The sequence below is a fragment of the Adelges cooleyi genome, unplaced genomic scaffold (assembly GCF_023614345.1).
Source record: "Adelges cooleyi isolate 19-005CV unplaced genomic scaffold, UGA_ACOO_1.1 ACOO_flye_CR_arks_rails_tigmint_CR_PRNA_30, whole genome shotgun sequence".
Classification (NCBI taxonomy): Eukaryota; Metazoa; Arthropoda; class Insecta; order Hemiptera; family Adelgidae; genus Adelges; species Adelges cooleyi.
The window spans coordinates 19,615,109-19,641,580 of NW_026095971.1; the positions used below are offsets into that span (position 1 = coordinate 19,615,109).

Genomic DNA, 26,472 nt, shown 5'->3' on the forward strand with positions numbered 1-26,472 from the left:
TGTCTATTATCTACTTTGTTTTGTAAATTGTCCAAGTCTAGTCACTTTTTGTATGTATTTTTAACAGTTGTACCTAACTATAAAATTTGATCTGACATTAATTATCAGTGGCTTTCTTTTACAGTAAAAAGTTATATTGCCAATTACTTTTATAGTACTTAAGTATATTTATTTAAATTAAAAATATACATTATAGTAATTTTAAATTGATAACTACTTGCAATAGGTTTCTAATATTAAATGATAAAAATAATTATATGTTATATTATTAACATAAAGTAATTGTATAAAATATATTTGTAATGCGTTTTTATGTTTAGAAAAACAACTTTCTTAAATTATTCTTATTACCAAAGTATTGTTAGATAATATATGTTAAAAGCCTATACTTAAGTTTTTATTTATTGACTATTAAGTTAGTGTTGCAAACAATTTAACCTAGCTTTAATTATTATTTTTTTTTTCTTAAATCGGCACTGTGTTCAATATATAATTAATTATAAATACTCTACTTAAAAATACAAATACCTATTTGTGACATCCTCCTATACTATTGACTACTTTTGTTAACATGTCAGACTGACACTATAATGGAACACTATCCTTAAATTTAAATCAGGTTTATTATTTGTCGTATAGTTGGTAAGTATATTTTTAACAAGTCAAATTTCAGCATGCTTGTATAACAGAATTATTAATTTGATTTTTCGAGTCTAGCATTCAATTTAAATGTCTATGTAATAGTTTTCATTTCTTTTTGGAGAATGTGCAGATTGCTATGTATTATTTACAAGAATTAATTGAAGGGCTGCGGGGAAAAGAGATCGATGTCAATTTATTTTTAAAAATGAGATTTTGGTATCAAATTTTTTGTATTGATGTATTGTATCTTTTATGCACTCGAACCAGAGAAAAAAATCGATTAATAGAGAGTAACGACCGCCGGAAGTTTAAGCATATAGGCAAAATACGTATTACGTTTTGAAATTAAAAACATGATTTTCTCAGAATGTTAAAAAATTGACATTGATCTTTTTTCCCCGCAGCCCTTCCATTACTTTGCACAAAAATTTCTATTTACCTAAGACACACCCTTAGAAAACAAGTTTATTGTGAAAATAAAGACCCAACATAATTAAACATTTTTGTTGAATTTGAACAGACGTATCTGCCGGCCTCCATCTTTAATTATACTTAATTGGAACCAAAAAATGTTTTCATTATACTGTTAATTACGATATATGGGGGTAACTACGACAGTACATTTTTATAGACAGACGATAAATCCTTATCGTATACACCCTGCACAAGCCTAAATATTAAATTTTAAGTACATTATTGCTGGTCCCACGATATCTTCTAAACTGCTATAACTGGTTTTTTTATTACTTATTACTACAATACACTGCATTTAATATTAACAACCGTACTAATATTTTACAACATTTTTTTCAATATGCCTATTGTTAAACAAAGCGCAGTAGAAAATTACCGCCGTTTACGGTTATGTTTTGACTTTTGCGTCGAGATACTCAGTTTCATACATTTGTACGCCATATATTTTATAGGTTAACCGGCAAACCGTTCGTATTATAATAACCGCGGCAAAGACGTTAGCTTAGCTCTACAGTCTCTAATCACTAACGAACCAGATGTAGTAGTTTAGCTGATGTTTTGAAATAGGAAAAAATATTAAACGTCAAGTAGCCGATAATATTTCTGTGACGATCGATTGTTGTACTGACAAGCGATTTAAATATTTGCCACGCGATTAAAAAAAAAAAAAAGCGCACCGGTAAATATGCAAAAATTCAAACACCCAAACTCGCCGTTGACCGTGAAATGAGAAATCCGTCTGCCGCCGACCAATCAGAAGGGGTCTCCGACTATTTTACACCTGTTTAGGTGTGCGCGTGCGTCCTAACCGTTTTTTGATGTTTTCGCTCATTCCGAGTGTGTTGTGAGTGTGTGTGTGTGTGCGTGTGTATTTGTATGTTTTTAATAATTTTTTTATTATTATTATTATTCAATTTTCTAGTAGTTTTCGCTATATCGGCGGTAGCAATATCGCGGTTGTCGGGTGTCCGTGTGCGGCGCGTTGGTGATATTCGTTATTTTGGCCGTTGTTTTTTTTAATGTCATTTCCTTAGCGATGTGCCGTCGTTTGCCTTTGAACCGCCACAATAGCGGCCGTCGTATTTCCGCGTTTCAATCGGATTCGGTTTCGTTTTTCTGATATTATCATCATCATACAGATAATAATTGTATTATTATTGCAAAAAAAACTATTTCGGTACGTTGTGTGTTGTTCAAGTGTTAGTCGACGCTCGTCGGACACGAGTGGAGACGCGATGTGTCGCCGCGTTAGGAAATTGTGATTTCCCACAACAACCGCGAATAACGTCAAAACCAACATGTCGGCCTGCGAAACCGGCCAGACCAACAGCAACTGTGATCCAGAAGAGAAATACATAAAAACTCCCAGTAAGTAGTGGCAATAATAATTAACACTGGCCATAAACCACGGCTTCTTCGAAATAATATTACTATACGTTTGGCATAGTACATGGTCAATAATTATCTCGGCGATAATTGATAAGACATACAATGTAATTTTAGATTAATCTGTACATTTTTTTATTTACTCGATTAATTAAGTCATTGAATTAGTCATTGTTTGTTTTGATGTAATCATTTAGTCAGTGGTAATGATCGAATATAAATAATTTGCATAATATTAATACGGTGTACAACATATTATGCTTTGATTGTGATATTATAATATTGTAATGCCCGTCCCTACCTGAGCGGTTAAAATAAAAAAAATCTACGTACCTAATCTATTTTCGTCTGAAGCACCTTCGATAAGTAGGCTAAGTTTAATATGCTATCCGTAGGTCGTGCGCATTAAACAATCTGCCTCGTGTGATCGTTGGATCTATGCCAGTATATATTAAATTTGTCAAACAGAATGAAAAACATGTGAGCTGGACATAGTGAGAGTTACTAATTATTTATAGAATATATATTTTTCTAGGTTTAAAGAGTCTATTTACATGTAATATATTTGGATGACACATAAAAACTTGTAATACTATGACAATCAATGTTGGTTAATTTTTTCGATCGTTAATATTTCATTAAACTATCATATGTTTAATATTATATATATATTATACATATTATATACTAAATGATATATTCATAATACAGTTGTTAAATATTAACATTGTATAAGTGTTTAAATGTTATTAAAACAATAGCTTTAAAAATTGTGTTAATTATTTTTTCTTTTCAGTTAATTTTTTATGTACTTTATTACATGAATATATCTTAATTTGTTGTTAGTTATAGGTTATACCATTTGAATCCATTAATTCTAAGAGGTCCATAACTTTGAATTTTCCAAAAAACAAAATATTTTGTATACTATATAAATATTATATATTTATATGTTTTTTTTCATCAGTTCTGAAGTTGTTTCAACATACATACATTGATGCTTTGAAGCAATGTTGATAAGAAATCATAATAAACTCATTTATGTTAAAATGTAGACCAAGGCCTTTTTAGCATTAATTGATTCATTTATAACTTCTTGACAAAAAATATATCTTATAATATCTCTAGTATTTTTTTCTTTTATGATAACAATGGATTATATTATATTAAAATAGTATCAATTTGAGTAAATAAATCTTACAAGTAAAATCCATTTTTATAATATAAAAAAAAAACATTTAATTCATTTATCTCTGATTATTAAAATAAACGATGCAAATGATTGATTACATAAGTGCTTAATGTATTACTATTAACAATACTCTGAATCAGTTAAATTGATAAAGTATTCTTTTAGATTAGGGTTCGTAGACAACAATAGTTGATGTACAATGATTTTTTTTATTAATGCTGTGGGTTAGTGAGCAAATTTAATAGATTTTTTTACAGTTTTTTTTAGCTGCTAGTGTTTTAGTGAATAGCATTCGGTTTTCATAAATTATTGATGTCTTAGAAATTTGAACTTGTAAAAAAATGAACTACCAACTATCAACTATTTTAGAAGGTAAAATTATGCATATAATTATAAATATACATCTATATATATATATATATATATATATATATATATATATATATATATATATATATATATATGTGGTTAGTATATATTTTTATAAGTATTTAACTAGGCTACTTTTCATTAATTTTTACATATGAAAAATTTACATGATATGATTTTATTTTTTTCTATTCTTGTATCCAGGACCAACTATAATTTTTTAACTGCTCAACTAATTAGAAATCTACTATGTTCTACTATGGGCCAAAAATTTAAAAATGTCATCCCTTCCCATTCAAAATCAAAGAACACTTAACAAATGTTCATATTTTTCAGCTTAAAATTATAATAATGTACATTTCTGAAAATAAGTCAAGTTGGTTGTAAACATGTGTAATATCTATTGTTTAGATTAGGTATTTACGATTTACATGATGTAACCAAATAAAGGATATCATAAACCCTTTGTCCAGAAGGGTGGTATCTATTTTTTTATTTCGCTATTTATGGCCATAGTTTTAGGACTCAAGATCTGAAAATAAGTCTAGATCAGTTAAGCAAACGCCCCATTAATATTTACAATTTTCTTAAAAATCAAACCAACATTTTTTCATTATTACGGAAAATTTAAATTTAAAGAAAAAAAAATTACTTACTCGCATCATATAAATTTCCCGATTGCCAAATTTGAATAAATCATCAGTATTAACAGGTATCTGAAAAATATTTTTATTATATCGTTCATTATAATATATAGGTAATGACGGCAACAAATTGTTATAGACAGACAATCAACTAAAAATGTTCATACTAAAAATAGAATTTTTAGCACATTACTGTCTTTACAATGCTCTTATCGATATTTTTATTTCTACCATCAACATATTTGCATTTAACCGTTTGTTTTAGAGTAATTTTGTCATTCTGTTATCCGTTAAGCCATGTGACTATTCACTATACCATCCTCACTATGACCTGACTCTACTGTGTTGCTTTTTTTCTAAAGTTATATTTATTATAAAAAACATAAAATATAATTAAAACAAAACATGGCTCCATTATAATTTGTACTTAATAAAATGAGTTTTTTTAAATATATACAATTAAATAATTTACATAAAATTACTGTTTTAAATTATATTTTATTCAATAACATAAAACAATTCATTTTTTATAATTTATTTTTAACTTTAAACTTTATGGCTCAGTTGTTTTTAAAATTCACTATCAATTAACATGATTAGATTATAGTCAATAACATTAAGGCATACATTTGTTTTTATAGATTTATTGCTATTTAATAGGATATACGTGCCAAAATTTCTTTGCGGCAACAGTGTAAATAATATATTTTTTAGCGCTCTTCTGCTCGTTTAAACTATAAAATAATGAATGATTTATAAGAACCATTAATTCTATTTTCTATAAAGTCAATTTATTGATATTATATCTTCTAAATCTTTAGTTACACAGACAAAGGCTAACCTGTTTAAATACCGTATTTTTTAGCTTTGATACGATTATGACACGGTATTTTAACAAGGCTTTAATTATTACTTTTATTAGCCTTCTAAATTAAGAATACATAATTGTAATTAGTTTCATTAAACAATGCTACTATATTATTCATAATATATATCATTGGCATAGTATATGCTTTGTACAACGTTTCAGTGACCTATTCGCAGGCTGTTGTGTTTATTATTTACATCCAATATGTTATACATTGGGTGTCCCAAAAAGAGCAACTTACCCAATGGTAGCGCAATCGCTCTTTTATCCATATAAATCGTCCAATTTGTTCTATTTTCTATGTATTTGTTTTTCAATTATGCCATTACTTATATACTTTTTTTCTCTCAATAAAACCTATCTTAATTTTAATGTTTTGTAAAATGTATGGATATTTAAAATAATGAGCTATTTTTACTTTTAAAAGCAAACTATTATTTTTTTAAAGAGACCACTGTTATACAGTTAGCTATTTTGAACTTTCTGTACCGTCGAGTAAAAGTAATTTCAGCACAATAAATATTTTATTGTCAAGAGCCAATTAGGAAACCATTAGGATATCACTAGTGTATCTCAAGACTAGTTTCATCTCTTTTTACCAAATAAACTATACTTATGATAATTGTATAAGTTTATATTTTATTATTATTATTCATAACTTATTTGTCATTATGTTTTTTTTTTAATGATATTTTATGGTATACTTATTAAAATTTATATTGCTTTCATACGACCACATTGTCGAAAATTGATTTCTTATTTATTAATGTCTTGAAGTACTTTTGACACAATAATGATTAGTTTTGTTTTTTAACAAATTAGTTTTTATATTTTTAATTACGTTTACAATACTACTATAGCAATATTGACGTTAAAAAAACTGATCGATAATCTACGCTAATATGTGACAATAATCATTAAGTATATTTTTCTCATTGACTATCATTGTTGATGTATAATAAAGTAATAAAAAATCTAGGTTCAATTATTTTTTATCTTAATTTAGGCAGTTATTTTTACAGTTAAGTGTCACAACAAGTCAAACACTAAAGATAATAACAAATTTTAATTAGTAGTAAACATAACTAATATTTATAAAATTGATTTTCTGACAAACAATGCTTGTATTTAATATTATTTATTATTATTGTTTTTAGGTGTTTCCAGTTTAGATTCCGAAACATCATCGTCAAGTTATAATATATTTTTAGAAAAATCACTTATATCTGATTCAGATGTCATTTATGCTATTAAGGTAATTAAAAATTAAATGGATTTAAAAATTATTGTTAATTATTTACATTTTTTTTTTAGAAATTAAATGTTTCTGTTAAGTATTTGGAAGATTTATCAGACGTCAATAATTTAGATAAAAATGATATCTTGGTTACTGAAATTTTTGAGCAATTGGCAGTTAAACGACCTTGTTTTAAGTAAGTTCTAATATAAGTTACATTTTGAGTTCATGCTATTAAATTATTTTTTCAAAAAATTAATCAAATGTACAGTGTGTGTCTACGACAAAGAAGTTGACATGTGATTTATTATAGTTTATAAAAAAGTTCACTTGAGAATCTGTTTTTCTAATCTTACGTTTTTATTGATTTACATAATTTATATTTGTATTGTAATATTAATTGTGTATATAAGCTATGTTTATTATATTTTTTATTTAACACAGAATACTAGGGCGACCAGCTTTATTAGAATTGGCTGTTAGTCCAAATGGTTTACAAGGTATCAATCGGCATCGTTATTGCAATGCCTTAGTTGGTGCTATTGTCAGCGTTACTGGAATTCAAAAGAGAGATGAAATGGTAATATTTTAACAGTAATTTTTATTGTTATTAATTATGTGATATAAATTTTAATTATCATTTTTAGGCTCGTCTATTAAGTTTAATACGTTGGATGGGTGGTAGTTTTCGAGAAAACATTAACCACAAGACTACATTTTTGGTGTCTGGCTATGCTTGCAGTGCTAAATCTCAGTATGCATATTTACACGAAATTCCAGTTGTCGGATCATCTTGGTTACACGAAGCTTGGAAAAGGCGCAATGAATTAGGGTTTTTGGCCTCGAACTCATCATTTGTATGATATTACTATAATAAATAAAGATGGCTCTTGTTTCATAAAATATTACATTCATTGCTTTGGTTTATTTTAAGGTATCGGAACATAAGTTAAAACCATTCCATGGTGCTAAGATATGTTTTACTGGGTTTACCGAAGAAGAAAGAACTCATATGGTCGATGTTTTGTTGCAAAATGGAGGAACTCCTGTTGATGAAAATGATGCAGAGTGTACTCATCTAGTAAGTATTGTTTTTTATGCGTAACTTATAAGAATATTAATATTTGTGCTGTGACAAACCCTGATTTTTGAGTTAAAACCAAACTCAAACTCTACTTTCCTTATCTGAGAAAATGCAAAAGATTCACAAAACGAACAGTTATTTGTACAACGTTATTGTACAATAAATTGTGACATATTACTTGGTGGATGGCTGACATGATTATATTTACTTCGATAGTAAACTAAAGGAATATGATGTCATAATTTTTGGGATCATATTGTTTCATGATTTGATTCTTAAGCAAAGCTATCCTCAAGTTATTAATTTTAATAAAAAATCTCACTCAATATTTTTAACTTCCCCAAGCTTGATTTGGTTTGAAATCAAACAATTTGTCAAATGACTAGATTTTACCGTTTTATATTATGAATAAAATTAATGTACAAACAACAAAGGCCAATATGATTATTAGATTATATTGCTACATTTTTAAAAAAGTTTGACAAAATAATTGTATTTCAACATGTTTATGACAGTAAACATAATAAATATAATACAAGTTATATTTGATTATTAAAAATTATGAATCATTAAGTTAAGTGTGGGAAACAATAAAGTTTTTTTTAATAATATACTTGTTAGACATTGCTTTTGCTTTGCACAGGTCACTAATCTTTTTACTAATTACAATTTTTTACATATTATTATTATTGTTGATTCACATTTAGAAATATATGACATGGGACAAAAAATGTTACTAACAAAATAAAGCTTTTAAAATCATTTTACAGGAAATGGCTTGTTTATTAACATTATGTGTTTGTTGGTGTTATGTATGTTTTTTTTTTGCATGTCAGGTTACAAAGGAAGGCTTTGCCTGTGCCGCCTCTAGTCCTTTAGGAAATCGAGAACCAAATACTACACCATGCTTAAGAGGTGTACTGGCTCCTAAAAATCTAACCAAAACGTTAGAAAAAGAGGATAGCCAATCTGCCAGTCCTAATACTAGGCTGGGGGGGTTAAAAAGAACACTCAGTGTGAGTGACACGAGTAATTTACATGAAATCAAGAAGAAGCGTTTTATAGATTCAGATTGCAACAAGCACCTGTTTAAACATCCTAATCCTCTATCGGCACATTTGGATCAAATGGATTGCTGCAATTCGGTACATATTTTTCTTTTAAAATAAAAACCTTACATACTCTTTGAATAGTCTAAAGTAGTTGGAAAAATGTATGTGGCATCGAACTTATTGTTTTCTATTAAAATAATAATATGCCTAACAAAAGTATTCTTTATTAAAATATCTCTTATTTCTTCTCTAATTTATTTTCTTTATTATCTGTTTGACTATTGTATAGTATGTACCATAATATGTAGTAGACATATTTACTTAATCATTTACCTTTTAACGTTCATTGTGCAATTTACAATATTATGTTTTTTTTTTTCTCAATATTCTTTAATTTGTAACTATTAGCTTAATTCAGAGTATAGATTATTATTATTCAAACATCATAATCCTGTACATAAAAAGTATATGGTTTTATTACAAGTCAAAATAAACTGCATTAATTAAAGTTTCTACGTTTTTGCTAATTGTCAATCATAATTGTGATTGTAATTTATTATAAAATTATTTTATTTGTTATTTTTTAATGATTTCAAATGTGTAGTTAATTAAATGACGATGTAAAAATTATATTTTTAGAAAATAATATAGTTTAATTTTGTTTAAAAAAAAATATATATTAATATGAAAGACAACTTTGTTAATGCAGTGTATTAAAATACGGGGTGATAACTATTTCTTTTGGCAAGTAATCAGCTAACACCTACATACATTTCTGACATCGGTGACAGTTAATTACAGACTCTAAGCTATTAATGTTTGTCCACTACAAAGTCTTACTTTATAATATTATAATGTATAAATAACATTTATATTTGTGCATAGATATATTTTAAACTGTAGCAGCATGTTTAAATTTATGTAAGGTGTGTGACTTTTATAATGATAACATGACACTAAAATGCATTTTTGCATATTAACATTAATAATCACTTAACACAGATTACTGAGAAACTTAAATTATAAACAATTTAGATTATGTTAAATAAATGCAATAATTAATGTTAATTATATGTATTAATAATTTCTAATTTTTTAGTAAAATAAATATATTTTTCGTTTTGTGGCTCTATGCACTAAATGTAATCGAGTGTTATCGAATGACCTTTGACTAAAAGCATAATTAAAATTGATAGTAAAAAACTATAGCAAACCCCTTTGACACACTCACACTTGTTCAAAAGTATAATTTCTTGGTGATTTAATTTTTTAAGAACATAATGCATCCTTGTGGAAAATAAAAACTTTAATTTTTACTTATCTAATGTAACAAACTATTCCTTATTAAGTATCTTTACTAAAAATTAAAATTTTAGTAAATTGTATGACAACATTGCTTGTAATATATTGCAACTAACACTATAAGCCTTAAAAATATGCACTTTTCATAATCTCTTTAATGTTGTTCAGGTATTTTTTTTATTATTTACTATAAATGGAGGCAAGATAATTTTGTTTAAAAAAGAGGGGCGGGGAGTGCTTACTGCTTGAACAGTATTATTATTTTTAATTGCAACTTTATTAGCTCACTTAACTCTATTCTTCTTCCACCGCTACATTTACATACATTTAACTTGAAAGGTGATGATTCCCGAGAGGGTATCGGCTAGTTATTTTTAGTCGTTAATAACTATATCCAGCATAAGCTTTATATTTGAACACTGATAAAGGATAAAAGAAACATCTTGTAAAATGTTGAAAACTATTTAGTTAATGCGTATTAATCTAAATTAATGAAAACAAAATAACCTTAATGAACAATAGAATTTTAATTATTTTCATAAAATATATTTCACTGGATTGTATATTTTATCTAATTATTTGTATAAGTATTTTGTGCATTATGTTATATTTAATAGTTAAGTTTTTACATGATTTGCTGTTTTTAGGTGGTAAATGAATCTTCAGTAGAATCAATTCCTATGGTAAAGAAAAACAATGCCGAAGTGGTGAAAGAAGCCTGGTTTTGGACGTCAGTTCAATATCAAAGTTGTGCATTAATTAAAGAATATTTTTTAACTAATGTAAGAACATAAAATTAAAATTCTAAGGTTTTTTTTTTTTTAACAATGCATTAGCTTAGTTAGTGATGACGCCAAAATATTGATTCCTTACGCTTTTCAGTTGAATGTGTCTAATACGCCAACATCTGCTTTATCGTCTACTTTGACATTAAGCTCGTCGTCTCGTACAAGGAAGAGGAGAAGACAATTAGACCGGTTCAGTACATTATTAAAGTCCAGTCCAACTACTTCAACAAATATTGGTGAAACATCTCCGACTAGCTGTTCAGGTCCGTCTAAACGGCGTTCTTCAGCGGCTAATACTTTAGATGGTTTGAGATTATCCTGTGGATCATTTTTAAATTTTACTACTAGCCCTGATCCGTCACCTTTTAAGCATCCTAAAGGTTTGTCTAGAATATATTTTTTTTCAACTCATTAGAATAAATCTAATTGAATTAGGTAAAATCATTTTTTTAGATCCAGATTTAGTTTTAAAGGATAAGCCATTTAGTCCTAGGTATCAAGTTTTTTCTGAATTATTGCAAACAGAAATAAATTATGTAGGAGTTTTAAACACAATCATTACTGTAAGTACTTATAGATAGTATTAACTGTAATATATTTTTATTTATATACTACATTGTTTATATTATTTTTGATATTTTGTTTCGTTAAACACATCAGGTGTATAAAGAACCTTTAGAAGAAATGGTTGATAAAGAAGATTATTTACTTAATAACACAGAGATAAAAATTATTTTCGGAAATGTTTTACCCATTTATCAAGTACACCGAGAAATGTTAGAAGAACTGAAGTGTCTCGCTGGCACTTGGCAAGAAGATAGTAGCATAGGCAGTGTTTTTTTGAAATACGTAAGTTATGTTATGTAAACCCAAAACTATTGATAATAATCAATTGAAACATGATAACTTGTATTAATTGAAATGTTGTCGTATTTCTACAGTCCAACGAGCTAGTAAAAGCTTATCCTCCATTTGTAAACTTTTTTGAAAAGACACGTGAGATGCTTCTACAGTGTGACCAAACAAAACCCCGTTTTCATGCATTCCTTAAAGTCGGTCAAACAAGACCAGAATGTTGCCGCCAAAGTCTCCAAGAACTTCTCATACGACCTGTTCAACGACTACCTAGTATTAGTCTACTTTTAAATGGTAAATATTATGGTCTCATGTCAAAAGGTTAACATTTAGTTATAACCTATGACAATTGTCTTAACCATATTAACTCTTCATTGCGTGAAAGGTTTTGTATTATATTAGTCCTTATGTAAACTCTTTAAATTGCAAATCCTCGATTTAAGAATCGCTAGTTTAGTTTAACAGTAGTGAGGCGTAAGATAACATTTATGGATTGATTCTTGGCACATTATTGAACCAATTGCACAATTAAATTAATTTTTTTACACAAAATGTTATATTTCATTTACATAATTTTGTCTATAAACTTTAACTACAATATAATATGTTTGTAATAAAAAAAATTCTTACAAATAAGAATTAATACAATATTTTATTTTTGTTTTATTTAGACATACTAAAACATTCAGACAAAAATAATCCAGACCATGTAGCTCTCGTATCAGCTTTGGCTAGTATAAGAGAAATTATGACCCATATAAATGAAGACAAAAGAAGGACTGAAGGCCAAGTTGTTCTTTTTGATATTTTCAATGAAATTGACAATTGTCCTGTAAATACCATTTAAATAATGTTATATAATTCGATTTTTTTATAAATTTATAAATAATTTGTTTTTTATTTAGCCTCATTTAGTCTCTTCACATAGAAGTTTTATCACAAAATGTGATGTGATTGAAATCAGCGACAATCTTAGTGGCCGTGGTGATCATTTGACAATATTTGTTTTTTCTGACATTGTAGAGGTAATGTTTTCAAACCTAACGTACGAATTGTGCACATGTAATCAAATTTCATTTGTTTCAAATAATAGGTCTGTAAAAAAAGAAAATCATTTAATGGAAAAAGTCCTAAGGAGCCGAACTCGGGTTCTCACAAATTAAACGGTGCCAAATTGTACAAACATATTAAGCTAATGCCGTTAAATATTATCAAACAAGTGATAGACATCAAAGAGACTGATGGTATGTGTACATTTATTTTAACTATTTATTTGTTCCATACGCTTAAATTATTAACTTTTGAAATAATTATTTTTTATATTTCAGATTGTCGTAATGCATTTTCATTAATGATTATTGATAACCATGATTTTCAAGAACGGTTGTATACATTTACTTTAACTGGAAGTAATTGTAATAACAATAACAAAAATTTATTTTTAAAAAATATATCTCAGCAAGTAGCCAACACAAATTGCTCTGTAAGTAAATACTAACATTCTGTAATCGTGGTTTTATTTTGTGATAAATTGTTGTTTTTAAACCTTTTATTATTTTCAGGGAAATATATTGATTTCTTTGGATTCTCAACAGTTGGATATTGATACAAGTGAAATCACGACCGGTACACTAGGAAAAGCATTCAAGTAAGTTGTTCAGTTCTTCGAAAATATTTTTGTGATTAAACATGATTAATAATACCATGAAATTAATTTTGTCATTTAAGATTTGCAAGCAGAACTCGTATGAAAGTAGGCCGGGCTCTAAGTTTCAATAAGACACCAAGTAAGCTTAAACGAGCTGTTTCAACAATGATGAGTCCCGTGCTCGGCTTAACAAATAATGGGCCAGGAACACATGCACTAACACCGTCCACGCAGCTGGCCAACATGCACTTGGCGTCTTGCACCACTCTAAACGTGAGCCCATTAAATGAACATACTCGTAGACGCACTAACAAAATATAAGATGTCAAAATATATAGTGTCACACATAATTCTAAATTGTGTACGACTCATTGATATTCCAGCCAGCAGCCTCATAAAGAAGATAACATGTGTTGTCTTTTTGCTAAAATAAAAAAAAAATTATATATATATTTAATTATATATTTAAAAAAAAAATACCTAATTGGATCTCAATTAATTAAGGTACTTCACAAATTACTTTAGCTATTCGTCAAAGCTTACTGTGGCAATTAACCTGCTATACAAATTAGTATGGTTTCTATTTGATTTATTTTTTTATTTAATATTGTGCATGTATAAATTATAAAAAGGTGGGAAAAACGGAAACTTGATCCAAGCTTAGCTTTAACAAACTATTGTCTAGATTTAATAGACCATTGTCTAGATGTGAGATAGCATGTCAACATTTTCGTTAACATCTATGTATACAGCAGTAGTCTCTCGGTAATTTGGCTATATATTAATCCGACACATCCAGTAATCCGCCCTTTTTTTTTAAATTTTTATTCAGTTAATCAACAATAGCGATAAAATTGTAATTTCAAGCGAAAAATTCACACTTATTGACTTAATGAACAAAAGTATGTGTAAATATTAATATAGTTAAATAAAGCCCATAATATTTTGTACACTAAAAACAAATAAACATATATACATAAACACATAGCTTTGTTAGTAAAATTAATTTTTTTAATAAACCTCCACTAATCCAGTAGTCCTCTAGTCTGATATTTGTTGGATTACCGAAAGACTACTGTTTATATAAATGTTTGTATGTTAGTATATATGTACATAACTTCAGAACCATTTAACAGAACAAGCTAAAATTTTCAGGACTTAGGTCTAACTCGGAGGTCCGTAAATCCCCCCCCCCCCACCTTCAGGCAAAGTCTTGGATTTTGATTGTTCCCATGCGCGTGTGTACAAATGACATAAATGACCCAGCAGAGCGAACAGCTAGGAGTCCCTAGATAAGTGTTATCGCTTCTTTAATAATGTATAATGTACAAATTACCTATAAAAATTTTACTATTGAGGGGGGCCCTTAACTTTTTCGATTTAAGAAAGCAATTGGTTTTTCATTACTTAGTTTTTACAAAGAGATGAAAAATAATATACGCGTTAACAATTAATTATTTTATTATGAATTAGTGAATTTTTTATAGATTCAACAACACTTTTTCATTTAAAAATCTTTTTTTTGTAATATTTCCCTAAAAAAATTGGGGTATCTAAGAATAGTTTGAGTATATTTTTATTTATTATGTAATTTCACATTTGGTTTTTTTTTTCGGAATCATTTTTTTTACGAGTGTAGATTGTATATTATTGAGAGTGAAAAAGCAAAAAATCGGTCATTAAAAAATGTTAACAATACTTACAAGGAGTTTAAAATTACAATGGTAAAATTTAAAAAATAGACCAATACAGCTAGACTTATAAATACAAATTTTTGTCATTGATGTCGTTAAATAACTAAATTTTGTTTAAAAAGTTTTTTGTTGCCGTTCCACTATCGGTATGTTTTTGTTATATTAATGTGAAAATAATTTCTTATTACATGTTATTATTTATATGCTTTGTACAGTGTTATTTAATAAAACAATTTATTTATTCACATATATATATATATTTATTTATAAATGTATGTATTTCTAACACAATAATAATATATGTTTATGACTGTTTAGTATTTTTAATATTATTATTGGTTATGGTATAAAATCTTGTGTTATGTGTTTTAAATAAAATGTATTTATCAAAATTAATTTTCTCTTAGGAAATGTCGTCGACCAACAATCATACATACCCATCGCCTCCAATGTCGGTTCAACCAAATAGAAAAAATAAAACATCGATTTTGAGTTTATCGTCAGCTCCCAGGTAGCGTCCACTGGCCTATCGATATCTGATCAACTCGTTTCGGAACTCAAAGAATTTTGTTTCGATTTTCAGTCATCAGTATCGATAGCTACTATTATTATTATTATTATTATAATTATTTGCATTTTGTAATCAATTTTAATTTTATTTTTTTAACTATTTTTTTTTTTTTTAACACTTAAGATTTGTATAGTAGTGTTATTATTTTCAACTTTTCCAGACATTCTTTCTCCAATAATTTCTTTACTCTTATACTTGATTGTTCATACACATTTCCAATGATTGGTCTTATATAATTTCCACATCTATTATATATTTTGTTCAATTGTGGATCGTTTACTCAAATAAACGTAGTATTGATGTTATAAAGTTACCATAATATATATATATACATATATATAGTTTTTATGTTTAAATGTATATACTTATAATACAAATTATAATTAATGTATAATATAATATTAAAATCTATTTACTTTTTAAAAAATGACAAAACAAAGTATCATGTTAAATCTAAACGGTGCTCAAGTATTTTATTCTAATTACTCAATCTTAGCTCAATAATGAAATAATTTATTACGTGTAAATAATTAATGTACATAAATTGAGATTTAAGAGATTTATGGGAATACATTTTTTTCTAATAAATTGTGCCTAAAATATGACTGGATTTTGTGATTTAAATATTGTATACAATCAAAAGTAATATTAATATTATTTGTGAGTTACATATTTTATGTAAATATTTATATATTATATAAGTGTTTTTTAGTAAATAATTTTTATGTATTATAATTAATATGACATAATATATATTTTTGTAATGTTTCCTCTAATCTCCGGATTGGTTTTAATTTTTTTTAGACATGTTCTACTAATACTATGACTATTTAACTTATATTAGTAAATGTACTTACGAATTACCAAACAATTTTGAAACCATAAATTGGTGTCATCATTATGATAAGTATTCTATGAATATTAAATTGTATACTTTTATATTTTATTTACATTTATTTTAAATAATACTTAATTGTTTTGAAAACTTATTTGTAAAATATTACAAAACACTAAATTATACGATGGGAAACAAGTTAAATTTCAGAAACTACGTTTGCTCGATAAATCCAGATTTAAATATCCCAATACTTACTCGGATTTTAACCGTATCACTAGAAGCTACTGTTTAAATGCAAGTACCAATTAAATTTATGGTTACTACTATTTTGACTATGTTTGATGTAACGAGCAAACTTAAGTGCAATAGTTTTTTTTTAGTAAATTATTGATGTATGGTTGTGTTGGAATTGGTTATTTCATATTCCGATGAATTATGACGTCGTCTTAACGGTTTTACCACTCCATTGCACTCCATGGCAAATTTCCACTCCAGGATTAGTGCTTCTCTAGGCGTTATCTAAAATATAATGCATTTGTACTATTGCAATAATTGTGGCGTTTGAATCAAATACAAAAATAGTACCCCTTCTTCGATAGCCACTTTTCGTATGTTCCATAAGAACTCTAGTATAGAAATCAAGAATGCTATAAGGCAACCGAGTATAAGCACGACAAACACGCCACCGATCTTTGGCAATCCCAATTCGTCGCTCTCCACCTCTTCCTGTTTGTGGACAAAAATAACGAATTACAGCTAGACTTCTATTTAGTGGATGTTACATTTCTATTTTATAAAGGCGATTTTTCTAAAAAAAACCTTAGTTTTAAGCTATTACTAAAGTATATATTTTATTAGTACAGCCATGAGGATTCTTTATTGATTTTAATTAATTAAATTTTTTTTATAGAGCAAAAACTTCCATCATCAAATTTATAGAATAATCAATAATGAATGCCCTGACGAATTTTTAATAAGTATCTATTAAATGGGAAGGGGTTTTCCGAATATTAAAACCTGCTTTTCAAATTTATTTATTTATAGAATAAATAGTTTTAACATCGTTACACTAAATTTAACGTTGAACATCCATTAAACATCCAATTCAACGTATGGCAAGTGATTTTACTTTAAAACCACTTGGAAAGTTTATAAAAAGTAAAAAACCGATCAGGGTGACCATATATGAAGAGTGAAAGTGTCAAACGTTCCAAGTGCCAAAGTATAAAAATTGTACTTTATAATTTGATTTGTATTTTATTCATTACCGGAAACAATTTTGTAAATTTTTCAAATAAATAATAGTTATTTATAAAAAAAAACAATCATATTTAAAACTCAAAAATATGTTAAAGTGTTTCCGGTAATGAATAAAATACAAATCAAGTTATAAAGTTTAATTTTTATACTTTGGCACTTGGAACGTTTGACACATTCACTCTTCATATATTTTTTACGTTGCCTTACAAATTTGAAGTGTACGGTACTTGCCTCGCATTTGTTATGTCCTTGGACCTTCCACCATTTGTCTTTCAGCTCTCTGAGAAATCCGGACTCCTGCATTCTCAGCACTGATTCGCTGATTATGGTCCGGTACGGAGAATCTTAAACAAAATAGTAGATATTTACTGTTGTTTTTGGAACAATGCGGTAAGATGTAATCCAACTAAATTTGCTTTGCTTCGATGCATAGCTGAGAAGGTATTGTTTTTACAATGATAATGTTATATTTTATTTTTTTGTCTGGACCCACGATACCTTCTAAGCCGCTGAACCGATTCCTTTGTGTAGCAACTCTACAAATCGGAAATCGTGCCTAAAATATACTATGTTGGGCCAAAAATTAAAAACTTTCACCCCTTCCCTTTCGATATCGAAAAAAACACCCAAAAATGAACCCACATATTTTTCAACTTAAAATTAAGGCGCTCTTTAAATTCGTTCAGAATTTGTATAGAATATTCTTTAGACGTATATTACTATCGATAAATGTTGAAAAATTAAAAACAAATAATAAACTCTTTGCCCTAGAAGGGGTGGAATTTGGAAACGTTTTCTTTATATCGCTTTTTTAGGTGAAGTTTTAAGGATATGGGTCTGAAAATAGACCAGAATGGAACTATTGCATATACGATTTTCACAACAAATGTCGTCAAACTTTTTTTTCTTTCAAAAAACCAAAGAAAAGGTAGCAAAGTTACTTTTTAGTCTTTGACCGTTGTTATATGATGACCACGTCATCAATATAGGTTACATGTTTTTAAATAAATGCGGGCAGTGCTTCCGGCGACTTGAGACTGATGACCAAACGATTAAATTAACAATAACGCTGAATTGCAAATTGTAAAACTGTATAAAAGACAATCAGATTCAATCATATTTTTGTCAGTCGAATTTACCTCGGTTGTCGCTGTCCGTCTACAAGGTTTAAGTTCGAGAGTTCGTTCATTAACACCTAGTAGTCTATCCTCTTTCCTTGTGCACTTGTCTTGCGATTCGTTCGCACAGTGCACATTCCTTTCTTAAAAGTACCCGTGTCTTGCGATTCGTTCGCACCTTATATTTTCTCTCTACACACACGTGTCTTGCGATTCGTTCGCACCTTGTACCTATCCTTTCTAATTCTTTTTAATCCAGTATAAACAACGGCTCTTCGACATCCGCGAAGAACCCGGACAGCAATCCGTTTCACTCTTGTACCAGTGTTCACCAGTGTACATCAAGAGTCTAGAGTATTTATTTTATTTTATTTTTGTCTTACGACACCGTAGTCAGTTGATAGGTCGCTATGTGTGAGTGGATCAACGGATATTTGAAAATATTTTCATTATATATTGTTAGTTACGACATTTACAAGTAATACTAACGTAATCAATTATTATAGACAAATACGATCAACCCCAATCTCATCCACTCTAATAGCGGAAATACATTTTTAAGCACATTATTGTCATTGTATTACAATGCTTTTATCGATACAAATATCACCTTTATTATAAAGGTGATATTTGTATAACCTCCCGACTCCACTGTACAGCGGTTATTTATGTCTACTCACTCATGGGCATGGCGATGCCGTACCCTTTCGAGTCCAACGTGTTGCCGATTTGCATGAGGTTGCAGTGGCGCTCCGTCTGGTACTCGATGGTGGCCGATTCCATCAGGAACGCGTACCGGCCGTTGCCTTTCAACACGCGGTCCACGCCCTCGTCGTTGCTTTTCGTGAACACCGTCGGGTTGGACGATTCCATTACGCTCCACATTCTCTGGTAAAGGCTCAAGTTGGACTTCTACAAAACGACATAGCTGGGTTAGCGGACCTAACAAAAAAAAAAAAAAACACCCCGACAGCTGCCGTTCGGACCTGGAAAAAGCCGGCCGTCGACCCTTCTCGGTAACAACCGTACTGGATGTCCGACTCTTTGGACAGATCCTCGACGTTCTTGATGGGCGTGTCCAGGCGGCCGCTGGTTATGGAAGCCGCCAGGTTCGCGGTGTACGACGAGGTCATGATCAGGGCAAAAAGCCACCACATGCCCGCCACCAGCCTGGTGGACACCGCCCTAGCAGCAATTTAGTCGTGATACATACAATCGATACAATGTCTTGAGCAAGTATAATAGGAAGCAACGGGAAAAATGTAGGCAAGTGTAATTTGTAAATATTTAATCATTAGATAATGTTATTTGTTTTTTTTTTTTATTCTGTGTTATGTTAGTCTGCGATAGGTTGTGAAGACGTTCATATTGTGCTATTTATGCTGTGTACAGGTGTGTATATGCGAGTCTATATCACATAGCCAAGTTAATTCTGTTACGACGAGCGACAAAAAAAAAAGAAAAGAGTGCAATTTCAGTAATAGTATAGTGCTTACCGAGTTTCAATAAAAATATGAATCAAGTGCCGAGTGGGTATAAGTATTTCGAATTGTGGGTCGAATTTCATTTTTGTATGCATAACGATGATAGGTATAATTATTTTCGATTGGCTCGTATAGAAAATTGGATATTCGATTCATAAATGTTTACATTAGGTATGTTTTTATTGAATTCTAACCGGATTGACCCTATACCTTCACTCTATTATTATACCTAATTAATTTAATAATAAAGATTAGAAAATTGTATTAGGTACCTCCCATACAAATTCAATTCCATGCAATATGGACTTGGATACATGCATTATGCTACTTGGAATATGAGTTCTAAGGCAATAATATACCTACAGTAAACCTTAAAATTTACCTTTATAACGATGTGCGATAGGTGGATAACTCATTGGCATAATTAGAGAAAGAGTTGAGGGGGCCGAAGCCCTTTCAGAAATTTCAGGAAACAAAGGTTTGCTGCTCTCTCCGAAATAAATTCCTACTTAGGGTAATTGCGGTGGCTTTGTGACGTAGCTACATAAATTTTCTCGTTTGTTAATAATATTATTCGCTTACTGAGGTGATATATCAGAACCTTGTTGCAACATGGTGCCGCAACTGAACCATATCAGGTTAGCCACATTAAGCTTAGTCTCAAGCTCGTTGTTACCGTTTTTCCACGGTTGCGGATCGTGCCATTCGTTGGGCGTGATTCTGCGAACAATCAATTCAACCGACTTTGAAATGGTCGCACGTGGACTAAGATATTGTAAGAATATACACGGATGTGATATCGCAATACTGACACGCGGCCTCCCGCAGCGTCATAGTCGCCAGGACACTCGCAACCAACGGCCGCCGGTCATGGTAAATTGTGAATAGCTGCTAGGTATCTATTTAGTTTACAAGTATTCACAGAAAAGAACAATGCTATTATTTTCTATGTCTGCGGTGTCCACAATATAAGGTTCGCTCAACAAAATGTACATGCGTTAGTATGGTCTAAAGCATACGTTGGACAACGTTTAAAACATGTAAAGGCTAAAGCTAAAGCCGGCTAATACGGAGAAGATAAATGCAAAAAATAACATATATAAAGGTACATTATAGGTATTATGTAGTAAATATTAATTTAAAGATTGCACGACGAGTGCGGTTCTCAGCAGTTGCGCTCACTTGGGTAAGATCTCGGATCCTGCACACAACACCGAGCCCATTGAAAAAAACAGACAGTTGAGCAGCGTCATCGAGTTCTCCATCGTGTCATCGTTCGGTTTGCTCGGGTGTGGGCTTTCCCATTCGAATGGCGTTACTCTGAAAAACGGCGACGGAGCTGTTGGTGCGTCCAAATGTAATGATAATAGTCTGTGCACAACTATAGGGGGCATAAGCGAGCTTACTTGGCGCATTCAATTTGTCCACAGTCGTTATAGATACACAGGGAATAGGAAATTACGAATTTCGTTTTCCAATATCCAGAACATATTATACATAGTTTGGTCAATGCACAATTTCCCTATCCCAGTCAAATAAAGTGGAAAATCAATATTTTAGAGGGAAAATAATTCTTGACATGAATTTGAAATAAGAAATCGCCTAAAGCGCCTTTACGGTTAAAACTATGTTGGAACACCCCGATTTTTTTTTTATAATTTGTGATAATGCTTATTATTGTTGTTATAAACTAAAAAGAATTAATTCATTTTATGGTATGTAAAAAAAACAACGTATCTCGGGACCTATTTTCCACCGCTTAAGTTTTCTCAAATCTAGCTGGGCCTAAGCAATGTTAAGGAATAATATAACTATAAAACTCAAACGCCAAAGCATACCAATCAATTAATTATCTATCTACTGCTCTAATAACAAACAAAAATAAATGAATAATTAAACCATTAAAAACAATTATTTTTATTGTAGACAAGTGCTGAACTGAAGCAGCTGGAGGAACGGCTAATGTAGTAAGTATGGCGAACTATGATCGTTGTCATTTATTCGATGCTAAATATATAATAATAAATGTGATTATTATTATATTTTATGCATTTGACGAGGCCGCGCAATCGTGATCGCCCACGTCGTCATTCCGGTATTTACCTGGCCAACATGAACAGAAACAGAGAAACGCCTAAGTACGCAGTGGCTGTGTACATCCAGACACTGAACGACAGCGGGTTGAGAAACCAGAACAGCTGCGGTTTTTTTTTCTCCGGTTTGGCATATAGTATACTTATGCCCAAGGTCATAAACGGCGTGGTGAAGTCCACGACCCGGCTACGGTCGAAGTTAATCGTCAAGTCACATATGGCCAGATCGGCTTTCTAGAAAAAACAAAATCTACATTTGAGCTTTTAAAATCGTAACTGCACCATAGAGCAGCCAGCTCGTTCCGCTAACCATAGACTGTAGGTCGCCCATCATTCCGTTCCACTTGCCGTTCTTTTGCAGGGACCCGTATTCGCCGTTAGTAATGAACTTAAACTTGAACCTATTGTAACTAGCCATCTCCGAGATCAAATCGTAGGTGAATCCTTCGAAACACCGGTCGCTCACGTCTAATTCGTTCTCCGTCGTTCCGTTGCATTTCATCAGGTACGGTTCTCCCTGTTTAGACAAATTAAATGAATACTCTTTTCGCAATACACAAGTACGTGCCGTACTTACAATTCTGCCGACCACCACGAAAGTCTTGTTGGTGATGGATTGCACGATGTCCGAGTAAATCTCCGAAGCCGTTCGAGTGTAAGACATACCGCGTTCGGGATCCCACGAACCCAACCGCTGCATAGTGTTGTCGTGCACTTTGACCACGTCTAACTTGAAGAAGTTTCTGTTGCCGGTCACGTTGTCGAACCTCATCTTACCGGTCAGTCCGTCCAGCTCCACCTATGTAATTGCGATCACAGATTCAATATACACTGTAGTATGTATAGCGTTCGTTGTTGGGCAGCCAGTCATTGCTCAATAAAAAGTCTCGACACTCACTACTCGCATGTAGTTGATTAGACTGAATCCGTGCATCCAAGGCTGGATACGTCTACATGATATCTGCTGGGATTTCATCGATTGTGTAGCCACTAGGCCGTGCAAAGACGTGGCAAACAAATTCACTGCATCATACATCAAAGCTGTTTCGGTCTGAAACGCGAGAATATAAAAATACCATAGATATTTGAATAACAATAGTAACTTGTATAGTTGTCTAGCTCTAGAAAATTTGTCGGTGTAATATAAATATTTCAAATAGAAATGGCTTAGCATACTTTCATGGTGTTCGGCGTCAACCTCGACAACCGACCTTTTTTTTGCTCGTTGAAAACTATTTCGTTTACTGCGTTCACCACGTGCGGGTTTTCCGGATCGACCAGTCGAATCAACGTTATGTTTGATTTGACGCTGCGAAAATCTTCGAAATTTAACGTGTGCGCATCCTGAAAGCAACCATTGCCGCCACGTCATTGACGCACAGCGAGCAATAAGTATTTATCCTTAATAGGTAATATTATTTGGTTTGCGTTACCAAATTTGTGATGACGTAGCTCTGGTAGTCGCCCATGAACTCCACTTCTTTGGCTTGCGCCAACACGTCAATTATATTGTCGGTGTCATAGTCTAAAATTATGTGCTTCTCATTCGACTGTTTGAGCTCTTTAAACAGCGGCCTAGGTCAATATATATGTAGATTTTTTTAAAAAGGCTTTCTACTTGAATACAAGTGACGTCGTCGTTATAGGGCACGTCTTACCGAAAGTCTTCTGTAGGCAATATCTGTTTAAATTTCACTGCTCTCGTTGGCGAAAAGTTTCCGTAATCAAACGATTCCAACAGCGCTTTCAGTCGAATCATACTGGTCGGCCGATCGTAGATTACCGTAAAAGAAGTCCAATCCATGTCGAGTATTATATCCCGTATGGCCTGTGAAAAGCAACAGGAGTCGATGTATAATACGAATCGAGGCAAATGAACTTTTCAATTACCTTCGCCAAAAGCGATGGATCCGGGTAGACATTGACCGTGTATGGATCAGCCGGCCGCGGTGATGTCTTCCAATGGGTCTCGATAAACGGTATCTGAGCATGTGTACTGATTGATCTGATGATGTTTTCTACATATTCTTCGTAGGTTCCCCCGACAAACGAGGCGATTCCGGGACTCATCGAGTCGCAAACTATGCATTACACAAGCAAATATAATACAATGCACATTCGAAAAAACTGCAAAAAGCTCGGTCAAAAACTAATGTATTGTTTGATGACCCCACTAATCAGATATTAGAATGTAAAAATCATATAAATATTATAAATCTTTAGGTAATCCTCGTTGTTTCTTATTTAGATTATGACCGATAGTCATATATACATATGGCGCATGGGCAACAACAAAGACAGATGGAACTAAATTAGGTACATTTAAACGAAATGTTCTTAGGGGGATATTTGGACCAAAAAGAAACGCTCTAGGAGTAAACAAGAAATTAACAAGCCGAGAAAAAGATAAGAACTGTATGGAGATACAAATATAATTAGAGTGTTTAGGAGCAGTAGGTATTTGGTAGTTGCGGCAATGAACCTAGATGGCCCGTAAAAAGCCATGAAGAAGATAATTCTTATACATATAATTTTTAATAGACGTGTAGAAATAAACCTTTGTGTTTACTTACCGGTTTTTGTCACGTTGTGCACGTCGTACATGACGTATTGGGACCTGGGCACAATGTTAGTCTTAGGTAGCACAGTATCCATTATGTTGATCGTCCTTGCACTAACATCGTATGCTAACCGGTTAATCGTATCATCGTCTTCGTGGAACACTGCCACTGTAAAGGACATACAATACAAAACCTATAGTAAACTGTAAAGGTAATATTATAGAAGGAACTCGAGTTCTATGGATAGTGAATTGTTTAAATGCGATTTATGATAAATCGTGAATGTTGAAGTATTATTCTGCAAGCAGTTAGGTTCGTGAAAATCCCAAGTCCCAACCCCTCTTTGTTGGTTTTACAGGTAATGTCGTCAAATCGGAGTAAGCATTGAATTTGGTTACTGGGGCCATAGCATTGCCTGAGGAATGAGGTGTTGGATCGTATTTCTGTTATTATTCACAAGCTATAATTTTAAATTACGTGAATTATTTTATTTAAGATGTTTATAAGTAACAATATTTCCCAAATTTAGTGCTATACTTTTTACACAGTATGTATAATCTACATACAAACTTAGAGCACAACATGTAAAGCATTTTTGGATTCTATCAATTTAATGAAAACGGTTACTTTTTTTTTTTTTGGATTAAAACTTTTGTTTTTGGATGTTTGTACATTATCCCTATAAACCGTAGCGGTTCTAACCACCATGTGTTCGCTTGGATTTCCTGTTAATATAGGTGCCAATAGTAAGTATATATAGGGATGAATGTACAACTTTAAAATAGTAAGAATTATAATATTATTTTATTATCTTATACGACAGTAAACCGTGAATAAACGGGTTGTCACATACCGATTTTGACAGTGTTCTTGTGGACGATCGGTGGGTTGGCGATGCCATCGTCATCCGTTTGGACGGAATTTTCTTGGCAATTACTATTGTAGACTGTCAACAATATCAAAACGATAACGGTGTTGTAGGAAACGATCATGACTTGTATGGTTTAAGCGAAACGCACAGAGGCCGCACGACTGCCGTGGAGTAAGAAATAAATAGGTACCTAATATTATTATAAAAATGTTCTCCTACGCTCCAGCGTGGTGAGCGCCAAACACTGACGGACTGATAATTTTAGAACGAACATTCACAACACCGCTTCCATTCATTGGGTCACAGTGCACAGAGGCTGATTTTTTTTTTCTACGGCGCTGGCTACTGGCCAACGAGCGTCTATACTTAAGTCTGAAAAATTGTTTGCTCGTAATTTGTGTTTAGATGTGTAAGTCGAGCCGCGAGTGATTATAAATCGCT

The 26,472-nt window shown here is 31.0% G+C and overlaps 2 protein-coding genes across 8 annotated transcripts; one reads left to right on the forward strand and one right to left on the reverse strand.

Annotated features, from left to right (window-relative positions):
* Positions 1 to 1,925: 1,925 nt before the first annotated feature.
* On the forward strand, positions 1,926 to 16,133 carry LOC126838337 (protein ECT2). 4 transcript variants are annotated; one of them, XR_007685688.1, is made up of 19 exons: positions 1,926 to 2,484; positions 6,733 to 6,830; positions 6,890 to 7,008; positions 7,257 to 7,392; positions 7,460 to 7,669; positions 7,747 to 7,893; positions 8,733 to 9,041; positions 10,898 to 11,032; positions 11,133 to 11,418; positions 11,492 to 11,601; positions 11,699 to 11,887; positions 11,980 to 12,187; positions 12,565 to 12,725; positions 12,799 to 12,918; positions 12,987 to 13,137; positions 13,222 to 13,376; positions 13,456 to 13,541; positions 13,622 to 14,045; positions 15,643 to 15,762. XR_007685688.1 is itself a non-coding variant. In XM_050572680.1 (19 exons), the coding sequence occupies exons 1-19, from the start codon at positions 2,415 to 2,417 to the stop codon at positions 15,748 to 15,750; spliced, it is 2,991 nt and encodes a 996-aa protein (XP_050428637.1). In that variant the 5' UTR covers positions 1,926 to 2,414; the 3' UTR covers positions 15,751 to 16,133. The 4 variants fall into 4 exon arrangements, 3 of the variants coding, with proteins under 3 accessions (XP_050428637.1, XP_050428640.1, XP_050428638.1); XM_050572680.1 differs by having other exon boundaries at positions 13,622 to 13,814; positions 15,643 to 16,133; XM_050572681.1 differs by lacking the exon at positions 1,926 to 2,484 and adding an exon at positions 3,989 to 4,066 and having other exon boundaries at positions 13,622 to 13,814; positions 15,643 to 16,133.
* A 324-nt stretch (positions 16,134 to 16,457) lies between these two features.
* LOC126838574 (glutamate receptor ionotropic, kainate 2-like) lies at positions 16,458 to 26,295 on the reverse strand. 4 transcript variants are annotated; one of them, XM_050573091.1, is made up of 17 exons: positions 26,014 to 26,295; positions 25,173 to 25,328; positions 24,490 to 24,680; positions 24,258 to 24,427; positions 24,033 to 24,174; positions 23,776 to 23,943; positions 23,498 to 23,650; positions 23,177 to 23,398; positions 22,910 to 23,116; positions 22,610 to 22,833; positions 21,689 to 21,826; positions 21,089 to 21,226; positions 20,009 to 20,207; positions 19,703 to 19,934; positions 18,136 to 18,248; positions 17,230 to 17,370; positions 16,458 to 17,163 (listed from the first exon to the last, which is right to left on the reverse strand). In XM_050573091.1, the coding sequence occupies exons 1-17, from the start codon at positions 26,150 to 26,152 to the stop codon at positions 17,029 to 17,031; spliced, it is 2,868 nt and encodes a 955-aa protein (XP_050429048.1). In that variant the 5' UTR covers positions 26,153 to 26,295; the 3' UTR covers positions 16,458 to 17,028. The 4 variants fall into 4 exon arrangements, with proteins under 4 accessions (XP_050429048.1, XP_050429050.1, XP_050429052.1 ...); XM_050573093.1 differs by having other exon boundaries at positions 17,230 to 17,366; positions 18,132 to 18,248; XM_050573095.1 differs by lacking the exon at positions 21,689 to 21,826 and having other exon boundaries at positions 16,459 to 17,163.
* Positions 26,296 to 26,472: the final 177 nt, after the last annotated feature.